The 22805-nt window shown below is 40.7% G+C and overlaps 1 protein-coding gene across 1 annotated transcript in view; it reads left to right on the top strand.

The window, feature by feature from the left end:
• TUBGCP5 (tubulin gamma complex associated protein 5) overlaps positions 1–16303 on the top strand; it is a 57481-nt gene extending 41178 nt beyond the window's left edge. Inside the window, 13 exon segments of the mRNA XM_032637382.1 lie at positions 111–313; positions 1377–1492; positions 2997–3265; positions 4240–4438; positions 5932–6120; positions 6934–7116; positions 8854–8938; positions 9171–9291; positions 9978–10153; positions 11245–11370; positions 12369–12457; positions 14115–14215; positions 15755–16303. Of these exon segments, the coding sequence (XP_032493273.1) occupies positions 111–313; positions 1377–1492; positions 2997–3265; positions 4240–4438; positions 5932–6120; positions 6934–7116; positions 8854–8938; positions 9171–9291; positions 9978–10153; positions 11245–11370; positions 12369–12457; positions 14115–14215; positions 15755–15810 (1913 nt within the window). The 3' untranslated portion in view covers positions 15811–16303.
• Positions 16304–22805: the final 6502 nt, after the last annotated feature.

Here is a 22805-nt window from a genome sequence, read left to right as displayed (position 1 = left end):
TGCCATCCTCCGGTTTGCCATGCCTTTCCATAAGTAGGTTAGCATTTATATCACATTTTGAATGCAGATATTTTTCCTTGCTAATGAGTTTGATTTCTTGATATTTGCAGATACTACAATAACTCTTGCAATAGTCGTGGACAAGTTGTCACCTCGATTGGCTCAGCTCAAGGTTCTGCACAAAGTGTTTAGTACTGGAGTAGCAGAAGTTCCACCTGACACTCGAAATGTCGTTCGAGCATCTCACCTGCTCAACACCCTGTACAAAGCCATCCTTGAATATGACAATGTTGGAGAAGCCTCTGAGCAAACTGTATGTGGGGATCCTTGTCTAGTCCACCGTGTGTGACTAATTCTGCTCAGCCATAGGAGTGGTCAATAGCCTGTCATAGATATTTGTAAAAATCGTATGTCAGACAGTTGTTGTGAGTTTTCAAATTAGATTCTCAATTTGAGGCTGCAGGAAACTAGCTTTTCATCTATAATTGCCAAGATCACCAGATGGATGAGGCAAGAATAAAACAAAACATAAAAGCAAGATGTGAAAAATACCTAGCTGATTTTTATAGATATTTGTGATAACTCTTTCTTAAATAAAAATACAGATCTATTATATGAGGTATCTAGAGTAGTCAAATTCATAGAAACAGAGAAGAGAATGGTGGTTACTGGGGACCGGGGGAGAGGAGAAAATGGGATAGGTAATGGGCACAGGGTTTCAGTTTTGTAGCCTGAAAAAGGTTTAGGAGGTCTGTTTTCATAACAATATGAATACATTTAACACTACCAAACTGTACACTTTAGAATGGTTAAGACAGTGTAGTTTATATTATGTATTTTTTTACCATAATTTTAAAAAATACAAATCTAGACTTTAATCTAGAAAGCCGCATGTTTCTTTGGGCACATAATTTAGGCGTTTTGCCTAGTTTGTTGGTGTGACTCTTTTTCCTCACCATTTTGATACTGCATTTCAATAAAAAGTTGATTTCTTTCAGCTCTGTAATTTCTTTTTATTAGGAACTATAGTAGAACAGAATCACTTCCTTGTTGTTAATGGACATTTTGCTAATAGCACTATTTGGAAAGGATAACCATATACCAGTTTGGACTGTCCAGTTTAGACCTGTTGTCCCTGGGTAACTTTCACTCCTAAGAGGGTCCTGCTATGGACAATATGGTCTTCTCATATTTAGGTGAGGTTTTTCATAAGGATTTTATAGCATATGGTTAGGATTTTTAATTTCTTACTTTGTTTCAAAAAACATAGAAATTGGATCACTTTTTAAAAGGTGCTTCAGAAACGCTCGAACCTCATTTAATCCAGAGACAAGGGAGTTCTGAGAATGGATGTGCGTGCTGCGCTGTCTCCTCAGGTCTCCTTGCTGTTCTCGCTCTGGGTGGAGACCGTGCGGCCCTACCTGCAGACTGTAGATGAGTGGATCGTGCATGGGCACCTGTGCGACTGTGCCCGGGAGTTCATCATCCAGAGGTGAGGGAGGCACAGCAGGAGCTGGCTTTACCTCTCTTCTCCCATGTGGAGATCGTACACTTCTGTTAGCTTCACCTGATCCATAGGCAGGTTCTCTTGCATTTTTATAGAAGACATCAGGTACCAGTGCAAAAATATTTTTCAAGTTTTATGTCAATCACAGCTTTGCTTATTAGCAGATTATATTTTTGAGTGATAGTGTGTTTTTGGCTGGCTGGTATGGTGAAAGGCACACTGAGTTCCTTAAAATGAATTAGGTGATGTCAGATGGCTTCATTAAAGGGAACCAATGGGAATAAATTATCTATGAGACAAAAGGTGTGAAAATATTACAGAATATGCCTCTAATATATTTATTTCTCCTAATTAGCTGCTCTTTTTACCTTTTTAGTATACTATTTAATAAAACAATTAAGGAAAATCTTGATCATCATAAAATCTATGATGATTCCCCTTCACTTAATTGATTTTTCTGAACAGAATCATGGAAACTGCAACGTAGAACTATTTGCAGTCTCTTAACTCAGTCTTAAGTTCTGCACTCTGTACAGATACATGTTTATTGTTTTGTTTTTTAATTTATTTATTTATTTTATTTTTGGCTGCGCTGGGTCTTTGTTGCTGCATGCGAGCTTTCTCTAGTTGTGACGAGTGGGGCCTACTCTTCGTTGCAGTGCGTGGGCTTCTCATTGCGGCGGCTTCTCTTGTTGCAGAGCACAGGCTCTAGGCATGCGAGCTTCAGTAGTTGTGGCTCGCGGGCTCTAGAGCACAGGCTCAGTAGTTGTGGTGCATGGGCTTGGTTGCTCCACAGCATGTGGGATCTTCCCAGACCAGGGCTCGAACCCGTGTACCCTGCATTAGCAGGCAGATTCTTAACCACTGTGCCACCAGGGAAGTCCCTGGATACATGTTTTTATTGATAGCTATCCATTTAACTCATCAGGGAGAGTAACTTAGAGCTACAGAAAGGTAACCCTGTTTACACAGTGCTCATATAAAAGAACTGGCCTTTCTTTAGCTGAATATTGGGTCTCATTATGTCTTGTTTCTTCTGTTGCACATGAGGATTTTTGTAAAAACGGGATTCTGACTATCCTTAGGGGGTGATGAGTACACCTTGTTTCATTGTTAAAATAGTCCAGTGGAAATAGTTGTGGAAAAAAAGATGTGGAATTCTGGAGTTTACTTTCAGAGGAGATGGGTAAACTTTTATTCTACCTCTAAAGAGAACCAAATTAATTATATTTTGTTTAATTCCAATTCAGGAAACTTTCTGCATAGTTAGATTTTACCTATGCCATTCAGAGTATTTGTCCACTTTTCTATGTTAAGCTGAAGTCAGGTAAAACATCTGTCCCATTTTACCTAAAGATTGCATTGTTTTACTAATAATTGATATTACTGTGTTTTGGAATGTTTGGACAACATGCCTAAGCTAGAATAGATACACTGTTGTTTTTAAGGAAGAGAAGTTAAAGTTTAAAATTCTTTTGAATCCCTGTAGAAACAAGAATGTTCCGGTAAATCACAGAGACTTTTGGTATGCAACTTACACACTATACAGTGTATCGGAAAAGACAGAAAACGAAGAAAAAATGAGTGATAACGCTAGTGCGAGTTCTGGCAGTGATCAAGGGCCCTCCAGCAGGCAGCACACCATGGTGTCCTTCCTGAAACCCGTCCTTAAGCAGATCATAATGGCTGGCAAGTCAATGCAGCTGCTGAAGAACCTGCAATGCATGGAGAGCACCACGTGCCAAGCCACAGCCAGAGGTAACCCCTTAGTGATGGAGCAGCTGCTCCAATCTTCACGCTTGCCATTCTGAGATATGACATTATTTTGCAGTTTGAAAATTATCAAAGCCTTTTATTTTCATGGAACTGATCACCATGATCAAATTGATAGATCATGCTGCTCTGACTGAAAAAAGATTGTCCTCGTTGGAAACATTTATCACGGTGTTTGAAAGGCAGTGATAATACGTTCCACGTGCATTTTACTTATTCTTGATGCCTTAGGACTGGTCCTTTAACAATAATTCTCTGGTATTTCTTAATGCAGAGCAGCATTTGGCACCTGAGGACATGAACTCTGGCAGATAGGAATTTGTTGGTGAGCGGTTCAGACTTGATCATAGATTTTGAGAAAATCTTGATATAATTTCTGGTCTTTTTGGATGTAATTTAAGCAATATACTTAAGGTTTTATCAACTGACTAAAAAGGCTTTGAGAGGTATAGATGTGACCTTAGTTGTTTTGTTTGTAAATCATCTTAATGTTACGTTAATTAGTTTAAATTATTATATCTACTTTAAGTAATATTTTCACTTTGTGGAATGTTTCCTTTTTAACTGAATACTAAAACGTAAACAACTTTCCAGGGCCACTGTTCAAAGTGTTTTTCCCAATGTAATTATGACTCCTATTAGTGTTATCATAGTGCTATCTAGTATAATGGTAACTTTACTTTCAGGCTTCCTGCTTAAGCTGTTACTCTGTTCAGAAAAAAACTAGCTTATACTTTGAATGTTTAACCATGAACTTTGCAATTGTCTAACAGAGGTTATAAAAATGTTTAGTTGTACTAAGGGTACTATACTGTAAGGGTAACGAAACAGGGATAGACCTTCATAGGCCAAAGGAAAAATAGCAGGCTATAATATATTTAGATAAGTTTACTTAATATTTCTTAATGTTAGTTATTTACTAGAACATAATGCACCTTACACATTTCTTTATGTTTCAGATGCAGAAAGAAAAAGTCTATATACCCTGTTTCTGGAGTCTGTGCAGTCTCGTCTTCGACACGGAGAAGACTCCACTGCACAGGCCCTCACTGAGCAGCAGGCCACCAGAGAGACCCTCATTAAGATGCAGTCCATTGCCGAGAGGCATCTTGAACTGGATGATGTTCATGATCCGCTGCTGGCGATTAATTTTGCAAGGTGATACGCACCTGCAGGATTTTCAGTGATTGAAATGGCAGAATCTGTGCTGCAATATTTAGTAACTGTTTATCTCTGCCAGGTAGGGCTTTCCAGCCTTAAAAATAGAAACCTTTGTAGCCTCTCCTTTCTAATGAATGAAATACAAGAATATATTGCGTTCACTTATTTCAGATACATAACTTAGCCTCATTATTTGTGAAAGTCCACAGATTATCATGAGCCCTAGGCCCATGGGCAGCGCTGTCACTCATACAGAAGACGCTCATGGAAGTTAGGGGTCCTGGGACATGTTGAGTCAGACCCTCCCGATGTATCTTGGCCCTTAGGGGCTTTTAGATAATTGCCCCAATGAAATAAATTATTAGTACCCACACAATACCCTGTTTATTGTCTAATGGCCGTCATTCACTACTTTCAACCCTAAGGGCTAGAAAGACCTACTCAGTACTTGATCTTTTAGGCAGAAGCAACTCTGTGAAGGTCTGCTTCACACAAAGAATGCTTTGAGGAAAAAGATTTTTATTTCTGTAATAGTTGGTAATTTTACGACTAAAGGTAAATATGGGGCTCCAGAGTTTTGATTTAAGAGAATTCTATTGAGATGAATGAATAAAGAACGTGTGGTGTATATGTATACAGTGGAATACTACTCAGTCGTTAAAAAGAATGAAATTCTGCCATTTGCAGCAATATGATGGACTTAGAGGGTATTACGCTTAGTGAAGTAAATCAGATGGAGAAAAACAAATAATGTATGATATCACTTGTATGGGAAATCTAAAAAATACAGGACTTCCCTGATGGGTCAGTGGTTAAGAATCCGCCTGCCAATGCAGGGGACGTGGGTTCAATCCCTGGTCCAGGAAGATCCCACACGCTGCGGAGCAGCTAAGCCCATGAGCCACAACTACTGAGCCCGTGTGCCACAGCTTCTGAAGCCCACGTGCCTAGAGCCCACGCTTCGCAACAAGAGAAGCCACCGCAATGAGAAGCCTGTACACCGCAATGAAGAGTAGCACCTGCTTGCCACAACTAGAGAAAGCCCACGCGCAGCAACGAAGACCCAATGCAGCCAAAAAATAAATAAATAACTTTTAAAAATAAAAAATACAAGAAACTGGTGAATATGACAAAAAAGAAACAGACTGACAGATATAAAGAACAAAATATTGGTTTACCAGTAGGGAGAGGGAAGGGGGAGGGGCGAGATAGGGGTGAGGAATTAAGAGATAACAAATTACTATGTATAAAATAAATAAGCTACAAGGATATATTGTACAGCACAGGGAATATGCCAATATTTTATAATAACTATAGAGTATAACCTTTAAAAATTGTGAATCACTATGTTGTACACCTGAAACTTACATAATATTGTAAATCAGCTGTACGTCCATTAAAAGACAAAAAAAGAATTGATGTCTTTTTTTAAAAAGAGAATTCTGTTGACAGCAAGTCTTAAAAAGAAGACTCATATTTTTATATTAAAGGTTGTATTTGGAACAGAGTGACTTTCACGAGAAGTTTGCTGGTGGAGACATATGTGTGGACAGATCCTCAGAATCTGTGACTTGCCAGACGTTTGAATTAACGCTGAGATCTTGCCTCTATCCTCATATTGACAAACAGTATCTAGATTGCTGTGGAAACCTCATGCGAACTCTAAAAAAAGATTACAGGTACGAGGAGTGGTTTCATTTGGGAGGTAGTCGGTAGTTTATTGTACTTTAAGAATAGCTGAAGTTATTTTTAAACCTAGATTTCAAGCTAATTAGAGTAGGGAATGGATAGGCAATAAACAATTTTCTTTTGAGAAGATCAGTAGACCATCAGTGTTTTCCTAACTTTATTGTGAAATTTGTTTCTGAGAATTTATCCCAAATGAAATACAGAAAAAGCTTGTTACACAAAAATGCTTGTCACGAAGTTTGCTATTAGAGAAAAAACATGAAATTACTTAGTCATGGATGACTAGTTCTTTAAATTGTGGCATATCCATAAATATGCACATCCATATTAAAATATGGCATATTCATTTCCATGTATGAACTTTGTAAAGTTCATACAAATTATGTTTATACAGAGTTTTAAATAATGTAAAGTTTCTTAAATCTTAAAAAATAGGATATATAATAATATGGTAGGAACTATTTTTTTTAATGCATGGAAAAAAAGACTGGGAAGAAATACCCTAAATATTAACAGTGGAAATTCATCATGAATAGTAGATTTGGATTAACTTTTTTTATTACACTTTTGTGACTTTGCCAAATTTTCTTCAATGTTATAGAAAAATAACTTCTTTCTGATTATTAAAAGTAAACCATATGCTGTTTTTATTATTTTTGAAAATCTTTAAGATGTATTAGTATTTCTAATTTTAGTAAATGTACAGTGTAAATGCGTTTCACTAAAAATGATACCTGATCCTGATCTAGAATCCTATCTTATGAGCCTAAGATTTTTCTGTCACTTATTTTCTCTTCATTCAGGTTGGTTGAGTACTTACAGGCCATGAGGAATTTCTTCTTAATGGAAGGGGGAGATACCATGTATGACTTCTACACGTCAATTTTTGATAAAATAAGAGAAAAGGAAACCTGGCAGAATGTGTCTTTTCTTAATGTCCAGCTTCAAGAAGCAGTAGGACAGCGTTATCCTGAAGACAGTTCACGGTAAAATATGGGAGGACCTTTTGTTTTAAATATTATAAGATAATCCATGTGTCACGAACTCTTCTCTTTTATATGTTATCTTATTTAATCCTCACACCAACCCCTATGAGTTTTACTAATGTTATTTTACACATTAGAAAACTGAGGCAGGGACTTCCCTGGTGGTCCAGTGGGTAAGACTCCAGGCTCCCAGTGCAGGGAGCCCAGGTTCGATCCCTGGTCAGGGAACTAGATCCCACATACCGCAACTAATAGTTCATATGCCGTAACGAAAAAGATCCCTCATGCCACAGCAAAGATCCCACGTGCTACGAGTAAGACCTGACACAGCCAAATAAATAAATATTTTGAGAAAAAAAGAAAGCTGAGACAGCAGTGACTTGCCCACTGAATGAGAGGAGATGTGAGATGGCACCGTGTGGTCTCTCAGGGTCTGATGGCCTTGCTCACATGGCTGGAGTCCATACTTCCCTGACTTTGTCTTTTTTCCTAAGTAATTTACTGTAAGTATCTTCTTTTTTATAGCTAAACCCATTATTTAAACAGGAGTTCAGTAGCTGCCTACTAAGTGCTTGGTAGATGCACGTGTAACAGACTTACAAGCTAAAAAAATTCTGACTAGCCTGTGACATGGAATGAATTGGCTAAACTCGTAAATCACACACCGACCCTTACATCTCTGGTTGTAAGGCTAACTCCTGCCTTGGCCTTCAAGTTAACCTTCGGTGGGCTGCATCCAGGCATCGTCACAGGTGCCTCTGTATCCTGGGAGAGTCACGTCCTTTCTCAGCACAGTGACAGAACTGCTCTGAGGAGTGAAGGAAATAAGTGCCTGGCTCAGGAACATTTCCATGCTCTATGGTAGCTGCATTCTGTTGAGAGTCACACTCAGACTAGTTGGGCAGGAGTGGATGAAGCCATGTGTGACACCTTTGCTTTAGAAGCAGACCCCATTCTTTTTGTGTTTGTTTGTTTTTTTAACATCTTTATTGGAGTATAATTGCTTTACAATGGTGTGTTAGTTTCTGCCCCATAACAAAGGAATCAGCCATACACATACATATATCCCCATATCTCTTCCTTCCTACGCCTCCCTCCCTCCCACCCTCCCTATCTCACCCCTCCAGGCGGTCACAAAGCACTGAGCTGATCTCCCTGTGCTAAGCGGCTGCCTCCCACCAGCTATCGGTTTCACACTTGGTAATGTATATACGTACATGCCACTCTCTCACTTTCAGACCCCATTCTTGCCCACACACTTGCATATGCCTGCTCTCCAGGGTGAGAACAGCTTCTCCCGCCACCAGACACACACACACACACACACACACACACACACACACACACACACACACTCTCCCTCTCCCTCTCTCTCCCTCTCTCTCTCTGTCTCTCTGTCTTTCCCCACCCTCTCTCCTGCCACCCCCAAGAGTGTCCGTCTCCTGAGCCTCTCGCTGAACTCTACCAGGACTAGGCACCTGCCAAATACAGTTAACCTTCCCTGACTTTGTCTTTTTTCCTAAGTAATTTACTATAAGTATCTTCTTTTTTATAGCTAAACCCATTATTTAAAAATTTTGCCCCCCTTCTTTATTTCTAAAACCTGATTTCTATTCTGGAATATATGCTTAGAAAAATATGGAATATCTGCATTCCTTTTATGAAATGTCTTTTTGGAATATATAAATTAAATAACTCAAAGTGCTAAATAACTAAAACTTATATTTCTTTATCTAGTCTATCTATATCTTTTGAAAATGTTGACACAGCTAAGAAGAAACTCCCTGTTCATATCTTAGATGGTCTGACCCTGAGCTATAAGGTATGTGCTGATACTCTAAGAACATTTTCTATTAAAATTAAGGCATACAAGGGACTTCCCTGGCGGTCCAGTGGTTAAGACTCCGCACTTCCAGTGTAGGGGGCGCGGGTTCGATCCCTGGTCAGGGAATTAAGATCCCACATACTGTGCGGCACAGCCAAAAAAAAAAGAATTTGAGACATACGAGTAATAGGTTACTTTCTATTCTAATTTTCTGTTTTTGTTTTCATAGGTCCCATGGCCTGTGGACATTGTTATAAGTTTGGAATGTCAAAAAATTTATAATCAGGTGTTTCTTCTCTTATTGCAAATAAAATGGGCAAAATATAGTCTGGATGTTTTACTATTTGGTGGTAAGATTTGTTTTCAACAGATAAATTATAATTTAATTTTAGCACTGAAAATAAGGTTGGTAGTCTTAGGTCATTTTTTATATATACACAAGTGCCAAAATGATATGTATTTATGGCCATAGCTTTACAGACATCAGAATTAACTTCCCTGAATGAGTACAGTTAATCTGAAATACAATAACTAAATTAGGAATTTAGCCAGAATAAAAATTCTTAGGTTGGGCTTCCCTGGTGGCACAGTGGTTGAGAGTCCGCCTGCTGATGCAGGGGACACGGGTTCGTGCCCCGGTCTGGGAAGATCCCACATGCCGCGGAGCAGCTGGGCCCGTGAGCCATGGCCGCTGAGTCTGCGCGTCCGGAGCCTGTGCTCCGCAATGGGAGAGGCCACAACAGTGAGAGGCCCGCGTACCGAAAAAAATAATTCTTAGGTTATGTGAAAAAGTTTTAATGACAAGTTAATAGGACTTTGTTTTTATATTTTTGATGACAGTGATAATCAGGGTGATATGGCAGCTTTAACTGCTTCACCTTCCAGATAGGGAGGATGGGGTCCCCGCTGTGCGTCCAGCCGAGTGCCCTTTACAGGGCAGACGACCACACCATTGCAAGTCCTGCTCTGTGCAGTGGTGCAGGTGGGGTCTGAGTGGATGCTCTTCCCACCCCCTCTCCTCTTCGTTCCTTTACAGAACTAGCTAGTCCTGCTGAAAAACCACAACTTGAAGGACTCTTAGGTGGACAAGACACAGCTGCTAATTTTGGACCACAGAGGGAGCCAGTAAGACAGCAGATTCATCGTATGTTCCTCTTAAGAGTGAAGCTCATGCACTTTGTGAACAGCTTACACAACTACATCATGACCAGGGTTCGTGTCTGTCCATCCACTCAGTTCTGTCACCGTGTATACATCTGTTCGTGGAGAATTACTTGTAATATGTTTATAAATACAAACAAGCACACAAGATACTTAATAGACTGTAAATGTGAAGATAGCACGTACTAAAAACTTGGTCATAAAATAACATGGCAGCAGGGGGAAGTGTTTTTTAAAACATGCCAGAGCACATGTATCCAGACACTGTGTCTCTCCTGTCTAGTGACCCCTTGGGATGACACACCCAGAGTGCCTCTTTTGGACTTGCCATCAGAACTTGCCACATAGTCCTTTAAATGTCAGCAGTGGGAACAGGGCTGTCCCTGGAAAATGGCTTCAATTTTTTGTAATGGAAGCCTAAAAACAAATCTGTCAGGCTAGTATGGGGTGTAAGGAGGAAAATGCGGCCAGATTATATACTTTTTTTCTTAAATATAAGAAGTAACTCGTAGAGTAAATAAAACTGCTTTTCTTACACATATTAAAACCAGTTCTAGAGGAACTTCTGAAGAGGAGTTCAGATGTTTGAACAGTAGCAGTGTTATTCGAGGACAGTACTCATTGGGATTATAATGGTTGCTAAAAAAGAATTTGTAGTCATTCTGGTAGATGGGTTCTAAGAACCCACTTTTGTTTGGATGAAGTGAGCCTTTGAAGCCTGTGTTTTATACATGATACACATGGCAGAGGTGCTCTCTTTCCCGTGCACTAGTGCCCTTCAGAGGACCAACCTTAAGCCCTTAATTGTTGAGAGTAAATGGTTAAGTTTTTGTTTAATTTGTTTTTTGTTTTCTACTTGAAGTACAGTTATGTTCCTTTTAAAGAAAGACCATTATGTAAGCAGTGGAATTTATAAAAACATATAAATTCAATTTATCTGGTGACTTTTTTTAAAAAATCAATGCATATCCTATACAGTTCATATACTTGCCCCTCCACACAGGAGCAGTCTGTTAGTCCAGAGTGAGGCATTCCCTCCCTGTGCAAGTGAATGTAGAAGAGGTTGGTAAAAAAAGTTTTGTGTGTGGCACATTAGTTCTCAAAGAAAAAAAATCTATTGATTAAATTTGTCATCTTTCAAGATTCTTCACAGTACAGGGCTGGAGTTTCAACATCAAGTCGAAGAAGCCAAGGATTTAGATCAATTGATTAAAATTCACTATAGATACTTGTCAACCATCCATGATCGATGTCTGCTGAGAGAAAAGGTATGTGAGGTGTCACCTGTGAACTTGGCCACTGAGGCAGGAATGAAGCCAGCCAAGGGAAGTTGTCTCTCTACTTTGGAATTTTATACTTATTAAGCTTCTGATCTGCAAAATATTTTTTTGACATCTTTATTGGGGTATAATTGCTTTACAATGGTGTGTTAGTTTCTGCTTTATAACAAAGTAAATCAGTTATACATATACATATGTTCCCAGATCTCTTCCCTCTTGCGTCTCCCTCCCTCCCACCCTCCTTATCCCACCCCTCTAGGTGGTCACAAAGCACCGAGCTGATCTCCCTGTGCTATGCGGCTGCTTCCCACTAGCTATCTACCTTACGTTTGGTAGTGTATATATGTCCATGCCTCTCTCTCGCTTTGTCCACAGCTCACCCTTCCCCCTCCCCATATCCTCAAGTCCGTTCTCTAGTAGGTCTGTGTCTTTATTCCTGTCTTACCCCTAGGTTCTTCATGACATTGCAAAATATTCTTTAAGGAAGGACCAGATCAAATAGGTTACAAATTTGTACCATATGACTGGAAATTACATATAAGAGAAACAGCTGACAACTTTATTGTGACAGTCTGCACTCAGCACTGTGTTTGGATTCAATAAGAAAATTTTACCCGCAGTTATGGAATAATAGTGCTTTGGTCAGGAAATGTGTCCAGCTTGATGTGAATATATTAAGTCATCTTACAGCCATTGGAATAACTTGTCCCATTTCACTGGTGAATTCAAATGGCTGTCCCAGGAAAAGGTAGCTTGCTGGCTCTGTTGGTCAGACTCTGCTGCTGATATACCTGTACTGTGGGTGTGGTAGGCGTGTGGTCCAATTCCAAGTGCATTTTGTTCAGAGCCTAGTACCCTTCCTTATACTTAGAAGGCAATGATTGCACTGAGCTTTTTCTGTGACTCATTTAAATTAGGTGAAAGTGTTGGTGTCCGTGTCCAAACATGGTCACAGAGCCTATGTTCTTCCATGGCTTTCTCTCCAGGTCAGTTTTGTGAAGGAAGCCATCATGAAGGTGTTGAACTTGGCCCTCATGTTTGCAGACGGTTGGCAGGCTGGCCTGGGGGCATGGCAGTAAGTACGCAGCTTGTGGGGCCTCTGTGCTGTGACCATTTCAGTTTCACTTTTAGCTGGCTTCATTCTGGGAGCCTTGTTTTTCTTCTTGGCAACACATCACATACACTTATAATTATGGAAAGAATTGAAGAATTGAATTTGTTCATCTAAACTAGGCAACATCAAGAATTATGCAATTCTTTTCTGAGCAGTAAAACAAGAAAAATCTGAAGTCTTTTGATTAGAACAAGCAAATATCCTTAAATTACATTCCTGTTGTATAGGTTTGCTAAATTTTTGTTAATGGATGCCTTCGAGCATACACAGAAGCGGGCACGGAGCATAACAGACCCTGGGGTCCATCACTCCACTTCAGCAGATGCCAGTGACAATCAGTTCTGTTTTGTGTTTACTGCCCACTCCCACTCCCATTCACTCAGTTATTTTAAACCAAATTCTGGACATCATGCTAGATCCTCATCCAAAATTGTATTTTAGAGAGCTCTAAAAGAATGATTGTATATTTTACTTTTAGGGTGTTTATTATCCACACCTATCACATAGAAAGAGGACCCAGGAGCTCTTTCTTCCTATCCAGAGTACCATCCTCTACTGTTACCTTGAATGTGCAGCTCAGTAGTTTGTCCCTGTCTTGTTTATAAAATTAATGTAATGCTGCTATTATTACTTCCTTGAAATATATTTAAAAGAGCAAGTCTGGTTGACTGGGCTGTTGGGATAATAGCTTGTACTTAGTTGGTATTAGTAAGGAGCCGAAAGTTCGTTATAGCACTAATCTAAAATCTTAACATATGGCTGTGTCAGAATACTCTGAATGGTAGATAAAATTCCTCATTGCAGGGGTGAGAACAGAAGTCTTACTTTATTATTGCTGTCTCAAGTGTGTGCAGCAGACTTCCGCCTCCATGTCACTGTCAGGTGGAGGAGAAGGTAATAACACTGCTGCATATTGTTGGCTAAAATTGAACTGTTTCTTCAACAAGGGGGTGAGGAGGACTTAAGAGGCATATTAACCATCACAGTTTATGGAAATTAACTGATCTTGATTCACATTTAAAGCAGAAAGTGAAAAATTTTTAAAGCAAGGTGAAATTTTTAGGCAAATGGTATGGTGGCTATGATTTTAAAGGAGTATTTATCTTTAGTGTGTACACACTGAAATATTTATGACTGAAATGCTATGATGTCTCAACTTTGCTTCTAAAGATACGGGGCTAAGGGTATAATTGGGACTGCCTACAGGGGGGTGACTACTGAAGCTGGGTATGGGTGTTTGCTATTTCCCGTAATAACAGTTTTCTAGTAAGTTTAAAATGTAAGGTTTTATATCTTTAATGTGCTGTTTATTTGAAAGAAGGTGTGCTTGTGAAAAGTAAAAGTATAGAACTGTACAATAGAAAAGGGAATATCCTCAGTTATCCTCACTCTAGAACTCACTACCATCCTGAAGCAGCAGTTTTGTATCCTAATGACACTTTCCTTCAGGCTCTTTGAAAGTTTGGCAGGAAATTTTATATTTTATTTTAGAATCTTTAGAGTTAGGATTCTACATAATTAAACTGAAGCACATTTGAAATTACTCCAAAGGTATTTTATAGCCTACCTAGTAACTCCTTATGCATTTACCTAAATTGAAATTTACTTTCTTTCCTAGAATGGAATCTATAGAGAAAATGGAGTCTGATTTTAAAAACTGCCATATGTTTCTTGTAACCGTTTTAAACAAAGCTGTCTGTAGAGGATCCTTTCCCCATCGTGAGTATTATGTTAAAATATTACTGCTTTTATATTTTCTGGTAACTAAGTCTACCTGTTATTGTTTTGGTACTGATCTCATGAAGAATTAGAATTTTTCACCACTTCGAACCTGGAAAGTCCCTCAGCAGTTGAATTGTTTTTCCCAAATTACAGTGGGGTGAGTGAATCAGTTGTAAAACATTGAGACTGAAGATTTTGCTTTCTAGTATATCATGTGTTACACCAATGGATTTCTAAAACCATTGTTAATTAAAGCAGATGGCAGAATAGGTTTCAGTACACTTCATTGTCATGTGTAACCTTTGTAACTATTCCTTTTCAAAAGATAGGGTTTGTGGGGGTGGGGGGGGGGTGTTTGTTTTTTGTTTTTTTAGCAATTTTAAAATTCCCAAGGCTGCCTCTTAAACAAGGAAATGCAGGCCTGACGATTCAGTACACAGACAGTGTGTGAAGCAGACAGAGGTCTGTGGGGTGAGTCATGGGGAGAACACAGTCATTTAATCTACAGACACAAAGGACTAAGTAGTATCTGTTGCAGAGCTTTTTTGGGAAAAGTATGCAGGACTGATTTGTTCCCTATTTCTGTATGTTCAAATTGTGACATGCTCATTAAAAGTAGCTGAACATTTTTTAAAATACTGTTAGAGTAACGAGTGAACATAGAATAAACAAACAAAAACATATCATCAGAAAGTTGTGAATGCAAAGAAATCTAAATAAATTCTGGGATGAGATGAGCCCTTCAGTGCTGACCTGCTGCACCCACAGTTCAGGTAGGCGGGGCAGTGACCGGCCAGAGGCACATAATCTTTGCCAGGATAGAGAAACTCGTCGTTGGCGTGGCAGACTGGAATCCTAGAGGAGCGCACACAGGGCCAGTCCTCCTGACCCCCAGCCCTCCCTGAATGCTCTGCGTAAGTGGTGAAGAAGCTGGGGGCCGGCCAGGCAGGAAAACAGAGAAAGTTCTGATCTCAAAGTGCTTACTTAGATCCCTATATTCCTGTGTCGTGTGACTTCTACAACGAAGAGGCATTTGTTTATTACGCAAGTATTTAAAAACAAATTACTGTTGTAAGCCCCTACTGCCACCTCTCAGCCTCCCCCATTTTTACCCCTGGCCAAAAAGAAAAAACCATACTGTGTTAGAAATGTGTTAGAGGAAACATCGATACATTTGTCCATTTTTGCACTGGGTGACTGTTAGGCAAGGAGATTCCACTCATAGCTCAGAACATGGTGTTTTGTTATGAATTGAGGCCAGATTTTATGACATTTTGAAAAATGTGATTTGCTCAGTGTAATGCCCAGATTTTTTTTGTTTTCAAAACTAAAATGATCTGAAATAGAAATAAATCATACTTTCTCAATTGTATTTAATAAATGATTATCATCTTTATTGTATGTTAAGAGTAATGAGTATTTTAATTAAAAATAGAAAATGTCTCTAAATACTTTTCAAGACATTTATTAGAGCCTATTTAGCCATTTTCAAACATTTAAACCTATTTTATTAACCTGTTTTTATTCTTCCCACAGTGGAATCTCTAGCACTGTCACTCATGGCTGGCATGGAGCAAATATCTTCAGTGTAGTAAATGCCTCAGATTTAATCTTCATACATATACATTTCCACCACATGCAGCTGTGAAACGGGAGTCTATTTTGGTTTGTTTTTAAAACTGTTGTCTACTGTCTAGACAAGTGGGTTTTATGTGTTTTCTCTGGAGATTATTGGTTAGTATATTGGGTTATGCATATAAAGCTGTATCAATAATGCAGAATGTGTATAGGCTGTTTACACTTACATTTCCTACTGTAAGCTATAGATTTATGGTATTGATACCTTTAAATATAAAATAATTGTTTTTGAAAATGTAATTATTAATATTAAAAATAAATTAAGGCACTTTATTCCCCTTTTGCTTAGTCACAGAAGTGTTGGGTTTTTTTTGTATGCCTGGGAAGTTCCAAAATGGAAAATAGCTTCCACCAATGTCAATAAATGTAAAAGCCCGCTGTTGATACATCCTATTGTATGGCTTTTGTGAGCTAACCACAATTAATTAAAAGTATATTTACTGTTCAGTTTTCTTACATTTTCTTTATATACTTCTTGGCATGTCTCTAGCATTTATGACTCAGCACTGTGTTTACTAATTTTTTTAAAAACAACTACTGAAGTGCACATAACCTCAGAGCTGAGCACCAGGGGCCTCTGCCCAATCTCAGTCGTTTTACAGCATCAGCATTTCCTGCATGCAGATGGCAGAGTCGGCTAATAAGCCCTCCTGGGAACGAGCCCAGGTCTCAGGCTTTACTTTGAAGTCTTGGAAGAAATTCACTGAGGAGGCCTTCAAATGCCAGGGATGAATAGTTACTTCCAGGTCTCAAGAAAACACTGCAGTATAACCTAACAGCTGTAAGATATGAGAAGTATTTCTTGATCTGGTGCTTTAAGTCAAAACCCTGTAGAAACTGATGGAAGCATATGCTCGCATAAAGCAGTCATGATGGAGTCAAGGTTCAAACAATGATGGCCTGGCTCTTTTGGTAAAGTTCTTTATGCATAGCAAAAATCATCACATCAACATACCAAAACATAATTCTTTCATAAACTGAATTATGTTTATTATCAGTGTTTCTAAACCTGGGATAGAAGATACATTTATTTATAGGATATTTAGGAAAGTAAATATTTTCATTTTAAAAAATGAGTATTTGGAATTTGTTGTTATCTTAGACTGATTTTATACTGTATTTGTTCTATTCTCATGACTTTAAGAGTTTCCAAGGGAAGATTAGCAAAGTTTAAATTGGGGGAAGAATAGACTTCACAAAGTGTCACCAGTTGGTTTCTTTGGGAAGGAGCCTCCAAGATGCAGAGTGCCCAGTGGGAGGAAGGGAAAGGGCGATGAACTGGCTGTAGAGAAATCCAGCCCTGCAGGGCTGAGACAATAGGCTTCTGTCCCCTACCTTCATCAGTCCTTGGTTGTGGGTCCCTAGGGCAAGCATGACCTCTCCAGCTGAGGCCATCCCAGGAGCAGCGACACTGCAGCTGTGTGCTGGCAGTGCACCAGCACATCAGCTACACTCATCGGGTGATTCTTGAGTCATCTAAATAAAGGACTTTTACGCTAACTCTAAGTAAGAACTGCTCCTTGACTAGTTTGTGTGGGAAAGTTAATGCTGTGATGTACTTTAAATCGCCTTCTCCTCTGTGTGGAATAGATGGGATCTCTTCTACTTAATTTTTCTTCTGGTTCTGTTTGGACCTTTAATCTTATGGTTTTCCAGTTGAGCATGTTAGGAGCTTGGAAGTCATCACTCCCATCCTTGGAACAAGAAAAAAGCTGAACAAAATGAAGATCAAGGGCTTCCCTGGTGGCACGGTGGTTGAGAGTCCGCCTGCTGATGTAGGAGACGCGGGTTCACGCCCTGGTCTGAGAGGATCCCACATGCCGCGGAGTGGCTGGGCCCGTGAGCCATGGCCGCTGGGCCTGCGTGTCCGGAGCCTGTGCTCTGCAACGGGAGAGGCCACAACAATGAGAGGCCCACGTACCACAAAAAAATAAAATTTAAGAAAGGTCCTCTCCACTCCAAGATTTTATAAAATTTCACATTATTTCCCTTAGGAACTTTTTTCATTTTTATATTTAACTGTTCCATCTAGAATTTATCTTGATGTAAAATATAATGTGTAAGATCAGCTTGGGAATGATTTCCCATGTGAACGGATCCAGGAAAGCCTCCTTGAGAGGTGACATTTGAAAGTCATGTCTTATCAGTCATGTAAAAGGTGGGGATGGGAAGAATGAGCCTGGTGTGTCCATGACAAAGCAAGACCTGTGTGGCTAGTGCACAGGGAGCAAGGGGCATGTCAGGAGATAGGCTTGGAGAGGTAGTTGGGTGGAGAGGGGAGTCCAGGAGGAGCCCCTGTGGACAGGAGCTGGTGCCACTGACAGGGCTAAAACTGTGTGTGCTACTCTACTCCGCAGTGGCCTTCCAATTGGAGTTTTTGTACCCTGGGGTACATGAAGACTCTCCAGGTATTTTATGGGCATGAAAAATTTAAGAGAATCTCTGTATCTACCAATCCTAGAATTAGGATTCAGAAGTGACGTGGTTGGCCTGGGCTAACACCTATGAAATTTAAAAATGAAGTCAGACATACTCTGATAGGAAGTAATCTGACTTAGCTCATTAGTTCAGTCAGAGAATGGTTTTGCCAGTGAGGATTGGTTTTGCAATTATGTTAAACTTGGGGATATTTGGCATAAATTGCCTAGGTAATGTGTAGCTTTAAAAATTTAATGAAGACATATTGAAAGCATTTGTGATAAACCAATAGAGCAGAAACTATAGCCTTTGCAAAGTTAAGAGAAAATGTTTGAAGACCACTGAGTTAGAACATAGGCTCAACTTCTGTAACAAAGAGACCAGAACACATTTCCATGAGGAAAGCGAAGTTCATTTCTCTCCCGTGATAGTGCAGAGGTCCAAGTGGGGTTCAAGGTGGCCGAGTGGTTCTACACCATGAGGTTGAGGACAGAGGTCCCTTCTGGCTTCTTATTGCCAATGATGTTGCCCTTGTTTGAATAGCCAAGGCCAGCTGGCAGCCCTCTGTCTACCTTTCAGCCCACAGAGGAAGAGAGGAAGCAGAGGGCAAGCATCTGTCCTACGTGTCACACCTAGTTGCAAGGAGACTGAGAATTTAGTTAAGGTACCTAGAGTTCCGGCCTTTTTCAAATACTGAGATATAATTTACCTACGCTTATTCACTTTTATCAGAGATTGATCTGAGACCTGATCCAAATTCTCTATCTCAGAAAATGCCCTACATACTTCCACTGGTGCAGGTGTGAGTTTGCAGTAGGACTTCATGTGCCGTAGATGGAGAGAATATACAGTTGAGAAGAAACCAGTTGAGTCTTTGACAAGCAATGTGGTCTGGTAGGATGGATTGGAATGTGAAAGCTGCGAATGAAAGATCAGTCACTTATCCCAACAATTTTTTCCCCCAGTCCTGCCCAGATTTTGCTGAGAAGGTGGCAGTAGATAAAAAGCTGGGAGTGTAGTAGTCCTGTGCCTTCTCAGAGTGATTGTATTCTGGGGCCCTGTCAAAGCCAAATCCGAATGTGAACCAAAAGTATCTGAAACTGCAGCCCAACCCCTCCTAGTTCAAATATTCACAAGATTAAAGAGGTGGTGGTATTAGAGGCTAGAGATTGGGAACCACAGCCTCAATATGATTAGTGCAGCTCAGCTGCAATTCAGTTCAAACCTAGGAGGAATCTGTAGAATCCTTTCCTGTCACCAAATATAGGACTCAAGATTCTGACACTCCCATTCTGATGTGTGTGTTTTTCCCCACACTCAATTCTGACACCAACTCGCTGTCATAATTCAACTCAGTTCTGACATTATCCACCTGCAGATAGTGTCAGATCCCACAGGTTAAGGGCTCAGTCCTACAGTACTGCTGTGTACCCCACTTCAGATGCCAATCACAAGTCCGGGTTGTCGCCTGCTCTTCTGACTGATCGGCTGTACATCGGAGGTGCCCACAACCCCCTCCTTGGGTTTGATTTGCTAGGATGGCTCACAGAACTCAGAGAAACATTTTACTTACTAGATTACCAGTTTATTATGAACTAATATAATTTAGCAGCAGCCAGATGGAAGAGGTACATAGGGCAATGCACGGGGAAAGGGTGCGGAGCTTCCATGCTCTCTGAGCGCAACACTCTCCCTGCATCTCCATGTGTTCACTAACCCGGAAGCACTCTGAAGCCCATCCTTTTTAGGTTTTTATGGAGGCTTCATTACATAGACGTGATTGATTAAATTATTGGCCATTGGTGATGAACTCAAGTCTCCAGCCGCTCTCCCCTCTAATCACATGGTTGGTTCCTCTGGTGACAAACTGTCATTCTTAGGTTACCTAGGCTAGGGGCTTTCAAAAAGTCACCTCATTAACAAAAGGAAACTGGAAAAATGTCTTTGAAGTGTTGAGAAAGACTGCAGGTTCTAATGATGGCAGAGTAGTGCATATCGGACTAATATTTTTACCAGTAGTGATAACGTCTAGACAAAATGTTTACAGTGGTACTAAAAAATAAAAGACACCTTTGTTGCTCTCATCACAGGAAATCCTAAGGATTTTAGGAGCTCTTTGTCAGGAACAGGGATAAAGACCAAATATATATTTCTTATTATAAACACAGTATCACAATTCTTATTATAAAACACAGTATCACAGAATTGCATTCTCTAGGAAATTAAATAAAGCAATATTATACTACAGTGTCCAATGTTCTTTTTATAGACAATATCTAGATTACCATTTTAAAACTTAGAAGATGTGTAACTATCACCATGTATAACAAAATGGGACCCATAATCAAGGAAAAACATAGTCAATAGAAGCACACCCACAGTTAATTCAGTTATTAAAATTACCAGGCAAGTACTTTGAAATAATTTTATGATTGTGTTGAAGAATTTGCAGGAACAGATGACATACATGGTGAAGAAGACAGGTATTTCAAGTAGATAAATGGGAAGTCTAAAAAAACAACTAAAATATACCTCCCGAAATTTTAAAATTTATTAGATGGATCTATCAGCAAATCTGCTGAGACTGAAAACAAAAAGGTTAATAAACTTGAAGACATTACTAAAAATTACAGGAAGAAAGAAAAATTGGGAATGAAAAAGTATCACTAATTTTGTGTGATAATATCATATAATCTAACATACATGTAATTGATGACCCAGAAGGAAAAGACAGAATGTGCCAGAAAAATATTTTAAGAAATAATGGCTGAGGGACTTCCCTGGTGGTCCAGTTGTTAAGACACCGTGCTCCCAATGCAGGGGGCCTGGGTTCCGTCCCTGGTCAGGGAACTCGATCCCGCATGCTGCAAATAAAAGATCCCGTGTGCCGCAACTAAGGCCGTGCATGGCCAAATAAGTAAATAAATATTAAAAACAAAAAAGGAATAATGGCCAAGCCCTGGTTGGTTTGGTACCCGGGGACATGGATCTAGGGTGCAGTTGCAGGGTCGCCTGCCTGTTACCACACCCCACCCACCCCGGGAGTGTAACACAAGCAAGCCTGGGTGTGGGGTGCCTGTCTGTCTCTATCTGGGTGTCTGAGTTCCAAAAATGTGTGTCGTTTGTTCCTCCTCATCCTTTTCTAGGACTGTTGTTTTTTCAGAGCTTGATTGTGAGAGAAAAGCTTGTATGAAATCCCCCCTTTGCCTCCGCACCTCCCCCCAAATAAAAGGAGGAATAAACATTGGTCCCCTGAAGAAGCCCTGCCTGGGGGAGGGTGGAGCCAGCCTGCTGAGAGGGTAGTGCCGCTGGGGCTGGGGCTGGACTAGGGCTCACACTGGAGCACCTACTTTCTTTGCACACAAAAAGCACCCCATTTCCAACAGCAGAGGGGAGTCCCTGTAAGGTGCCCACACTGCCACAGCTCCAAGCCAAAGAGGTTCACGATTGCCTTGTGTTTGTTGGGCCCAGACTGCTGCCCTGGAACCCATACATGCCAAGCTGTTCTCCTCACTTGATAGCCCTCAGAGCATCACATCTTCACACTGGGTGCCCCTTCCCCTTGCCCGTTATTCAGCAGTGGCTTCGTGGTCACCGTCAGTGGCTCTGGCCCTGCCACAAGGACCCTGCTCCTCCTCTTGCTTTTAGGCAGTCTTACCCAGCAAGGTAATTGTCCCAAGCATGTTGGCTTCCCTCTCAAGAGCAAACCCTTTCTGTACACATCTTTGGAGAGGTGAGCTCCTTGCAGAGGCCAGAGCAAGTGCAAGCCATGGAGTAAGGCCGGAAGGAGTCTGTGGTCCTCCCAGGGCCTGGAGGCTCTTAGTACCATTCATCCTGCCTCTTCTTGGTGGTTTGGGTTCTGAGCAAGTCCTAGAACCCCTCTTCTCCCCTGCCTAGTGGGGCGGCAGAGGCTACCCTCTCAACATCAGTAGTGCTCAGTTCCTCGGACTCTTTCCCAAATGGCAGGCTGCCTCTGGGCAGGACCATCGCTGTCTGGCACACACGAGGTGAGGCAGGCACCACCCTTAAGGACCTGAGCCCAGTGGGGGAGGCAGAGGGGCTCAGGCTTGAGAAGAGCCTATCTGTGTGCACAGAGTGAGGTGTGTGTGGATGTGTGTGCCCGCGTGCATGATTTTATTCTTTTCTCCACGGGGACGGTTGCATTCAGGGCATTTTTCTACAAGAAACAGCCTTCTCTTCCCCCAGCAAGGACTGGCTGTAACCTTAAGTCCATCAAAGACCCTTGCAGCCAAAAGAGAACCTCACCATGACAGCTGGTGTGGCTGAGGGTGGCCAAGGTGGGAAGTGGGCATAGGAATAAATGCCTCCCCAAATTCAATGTGAGCCCCAGCAGGAGAGGGTGTCAGGGTTGCCAGGGCCCAGAAATGCAAGCTGACTCCCTGCCTGGCCTTTTCTTCGCTTCCTTGAGTAAACCTGGAGCAGCAGTAGCTGCCTCCTCCACCTGGGTGGACGGTGGCTGGGTGTCTGTGGTGGGGCCTCATGGTGCCTGGGAGGAGATGAAGGTGAAGAG

This window comes from Phocoena sinus, chromosome 7, assembly GCF_008692025.1.
Source record: "Phocoena sinus isolate mPhoSin1 chromosome 7, mPhoSin1.pri, whole genome shotgun sequence".
In the NCBI taxonomy this organism is placed as follows: domain Eukaryota; kingdom Metazoa; phylum Chordata; class Mammalia; order Artiodactyla; family Phocoenidae; genus Phocoena; species Phocoena sinus.
Note: the sequence above shows the minus strand (reverse complement) of the source record. Positions and strands in the feature narration are given on the sequence as shown.